Source organism: Sinocyclocheilus anshuiensis, unplaced genomic scaffold, assembly GCF_001515605.1.
Source record: "Sinocyclocheilus anshuiensis isolate Anshui unplaced genomic scaffold, SAMN03320099.WGS_v1.1 scaffold55, whole genome shotgun sequence".
Classification (NCBI taxonomy): domain Eukaryota; kingdom Metazoa; phylum Chordata; class Actinopteri; order Cypriniformes; family Cyprinidae; genus Sinocyclocheilus; species Sinocyclocheilus anshuiensis.
The window spans coordinates 32,496-36,238 of NW_015549647.1; the positions used below are offsets into that span (position 1 = coordinate 32,496).

Sequence of the window (3,743 nt, forward strand, 5' to 3'; positions counted from 1 at the left end):
TGTACATATTGGTACCTAAAGTGTCCATATATGGTACCACCCCAGTGACAGGTTTGTGCCTTTTTTTCTGAAAGTAATATATATATATATATATATATATATATATATATATATATATATATGGCACTTAATATAATGTTTACTTAAAATAATTAAATTCTATTCTATTTTAAAATTGTATTTAAAATTATGATTTGACAATTAACTGTTAGACAGATTAATTAAATAATTGAAAAAAAAGAGATTCATCTGAAAAGTACATTTATTATATGACTTTTATACAGGCATATGAATATATACATTTTTTTTTTTTTTTAAATAGCTTATATATTATATTTATGAAGAGAGCATTGTAAAAGAAATACAGTGCATGATATATGTAGGCCTAAGTATTTTTGGTAACATTTTATTTTAAGGACCAATTCTCTCTATTAACTTGCTGCTTATTAGCATGCATATTACTAGCATACTGGCTGTTTATAAGTACTTATAAATCACATATTAATGCCTTATTCTGCATGACCATATTTTTGATCCCTTAATCCTACCCCATACCTAAACTTAACAACTACCTTACTAACTATTCATTGAAATTGGGAGTTTATTTAGGAAAAACTCTTAATTAATAGTGAATGTGTTCCCTATTGTAAAGTGTTACTGTATTTTTATTAAGTGTATTTTTATTAATATAATAGAAATTAATATACTCTATATATTCAATTATCCATTCATCTACTTAAAATATATTTCTGAAAAATACATAAATTAATTCTATAGATTGTTTATATATTTTGTGTAATTACAAATTTTTCTAGGCCTTTTTGTCAAATCTCAAAGACATTAGGATAGGCTATATAAAATAAATAAATCATGATATATATAAATGTAAATATTTCCCAAAATATATTTAAGTTATGTATATTATTATTATTATTTATATGTCAAGGCCTTTGTGTCAAGTCCCAAAGCCATTGGAATGTATGTATATATATATATATATATATATATATATATAACATAAACATTATATATGAACATAAATATTTCCAAAAATATATTTATAAGTTGTAAATTATTATTATTAATCATTTTAAATAATATTATAAATTAACATACAGTCTTTTTTTTCAGTGTCAAAACCTTGTGTATGTATTGTGTCCAGCATACAAGTCTTTCAGCATTTTTAAAAATCATGAAGTTGGTTGAGAGAATGTCCACTTGTGTATGTGACAGAGGGGATTTTATATACTCTTTAAAAACCCTCTTTTTTTCAGTCTCAATGTATTGGTCACATCACATGTGTCTTTGTCTGATTGCACACTAGTTTCACTTCAGACTATCGCCTGAAAATGAATGTCCCAAAAGATAGAATCAATAGTGTGAAGAACACAACAATGCTCCATTGATACTGAGAGGCATGACTTAACACCTGCTGCTCACATAAACAGGATAACTTCCCTGATCTGTAATTAAGAGTCCAGTCTGTTCAATAAAGCTATTTTGCAGGTGACCTGGAGTGTGTAGAATCTCATTAATCTCATTATACTGTATTTTATATGTAGTGCCTGTACTAACCACACAGTGTTGCACAAGCTGACCACTGACTTCACTGTATGTTCCTATGAATAACTTCTGCAAATTGTGTTTTAAACAGCTTTGAGGAAATTATCTGTTTAAGATCTTGTGCTTGCATCTGTCTGTATATGTGTGTGCGACTTTACTTCTCAGTGCTGTGTATGCCAATTAAACATATTGCTTTAGAAAATAACTGTTTAATAATTTCAAGGACTGTCAGGCAGACAGGGCCGTCAGTGTGTAATTGTCTCTTTGAGGAAATGATTACAGCTTCTAGACCCTAATCTCAGGCTTACAGACAAAATCATTCATCCGTTATCATAATAACATCATAACAGACATTCCAGAGTATGACTGAATGCGAAGGGAGACAAGAGTGTGGCAAATACAGTATGAATGTATGCATCAGTCATACTGAAAACAGACAATTTTATATCAGACTCATCTTATTTAGTGATCCTATGCCTCTTTTGACTTGCAGGACTTTAAAACAACACGAGCAACATGGCAATGAAATCGTTATTACAACTCAGTCGGATGGACAGAAGTGGTAGCTTTCTTCAGGTAAGATGATCTTTCTGTGAACATTTCCATATCTGCACTTAAAATTTGAGCAGGATCCTGACAAATCAAGGACAGCATTTGAGACTCGATTTTTGCATATTTTAAAAAAGTGCTTACTCCCAAATCAGCTTATTCTGGAACTTTGGCATTTTTATTTACCAGTTTTACTGTGTGATTGTCGGAAATTTTAAATCTGATCTAATAGTATCTGAAGTAATGGGGGGAAAAGCACACTTCTCCTTAACAAACTGCATGATTTGAGGCATCATTCATGTTCATAGCAAACACAATGCAGGTCAATTTAAACACAAAATGTATAAATGTAATATTATTCAAATCGGTTGAGATGCTAAACAAATCGTGATTCAATTAGGGATAATTAGTTTATATGAATGCATGTCTGAGGGGAACTTACTGTCTTTAGAAAAGTTTAGATGGTATTTCTTCTTTTCATCTTGCCTCTGTATAATGCATATTAAAGTTCATAAGTGCAGCGCTGCTTTGTTTACAGTGGAAACCAAGGAAACGCTTTAAGCGCCACCTGCTGGCAGAGAGTGAATCTGCGTCTCGTTCAGCTTGTCTGCTGTTTCTGTTTCATGCAGATATTTTTTATGTATAGTTTCACAAAACTGAAGTCAAACCATTCTGTTTTTGCTTCAAATTTCGAAATTATACAACCTAATTTAGATTACAAACTGCTCATGTTGCATTTATGCAGCATCTTTGTTTGGATCCTGATTAAAATGCAGTGGTTGCCTCTAATTTTAAATGGAAAGAGCACAGACAAAGCCTTAGTTTGTTTATATGAAGAGATTTCTTTTATTTGTGTTACTTATTTATTTGATTTGGGGCTTGTTTTAAAAATTCAATTTAGTTTTGTTATTTACATTTACATTATATTAAAATTGTGTTATTTAGCAGATGCTTTTATCCAAAGCGACTTACAAATGAGGACAATAGAAGCAATGAAAACCAACAAAAGAGCAATAATATATTAGAACATATTAAAACAAAAAATATATATTATTAAAAGTGCTATATTAGTATATTATTATAGTGTTATATTTCAGTTTCACAAGGAAACATGCAGCATTTTGTCCAAGCAATAATAAAAGGACACATTTATTTATAATTTGTCTTAAATCTCATTTTGTAAAAAAAAAAATCGTGAATCGAATCGAATCATGAGTTGAGTGAATCGTTACATCCCTGTGTAATATGGATTAATTCTAAGCAACAATAAAGACGATTGTTTCCATTAGATGGTTTTTTTTTCATTGCATAATGTTTAGTTCCAAATTCATTTTTCTGAGTTTTTAATCTATGCTGCCTGTGTGCTTAAAACAGTTTGTGTCTTAAAAGATTTGTGTAACAATTTAATAAGAGCAGGACACGCAGATGGTGCTACAGACTCTCATTGGCCAATGTGCTCAAGCAGGGACTGTTTTTGGATCAGTATAAATATCCCCATTCTCCTACAGAACATTTTCTGTTCCACTGTGTACATTCACTGGCTGTCTGGTGTTCCTTGTAAAAAGCAATGGACAGAGTGTGTGTGTGTGTGTGTGTGTGTGTGTGTGTGTGTGTGTGTGTGCGAGTGTGTG

The 3,743-nt window shown here is 30.7% G+C and overlaps 1 protein-coding gene across 1 annotated transcript in view; it reads left to right on the forward strand.

The window, feature by feature from the left end:
• The window catches only part of LOC107659947 (ras and Rab interactor 2-like), a 21,495-nt gene that overhangs the window by 1,257 nt on the left and 16,495 nt on the right, over nucleotides 1-3,743 (forward strand). Inside the window, exon 2 of the mRNA XM_016449062.1 lies at nucleotides 2,057-2,139. Coding sequence (XP_016304548.1) covers nucleotides 2,080-2,139 — 60 coding nt within the window. The 5' untranslated portion in view covers nucleotides 2,057-2,079. The remainder of the gene's footprint in view (nucleotides 1-2,056; nucleotides 2,140-3,743) is intronic.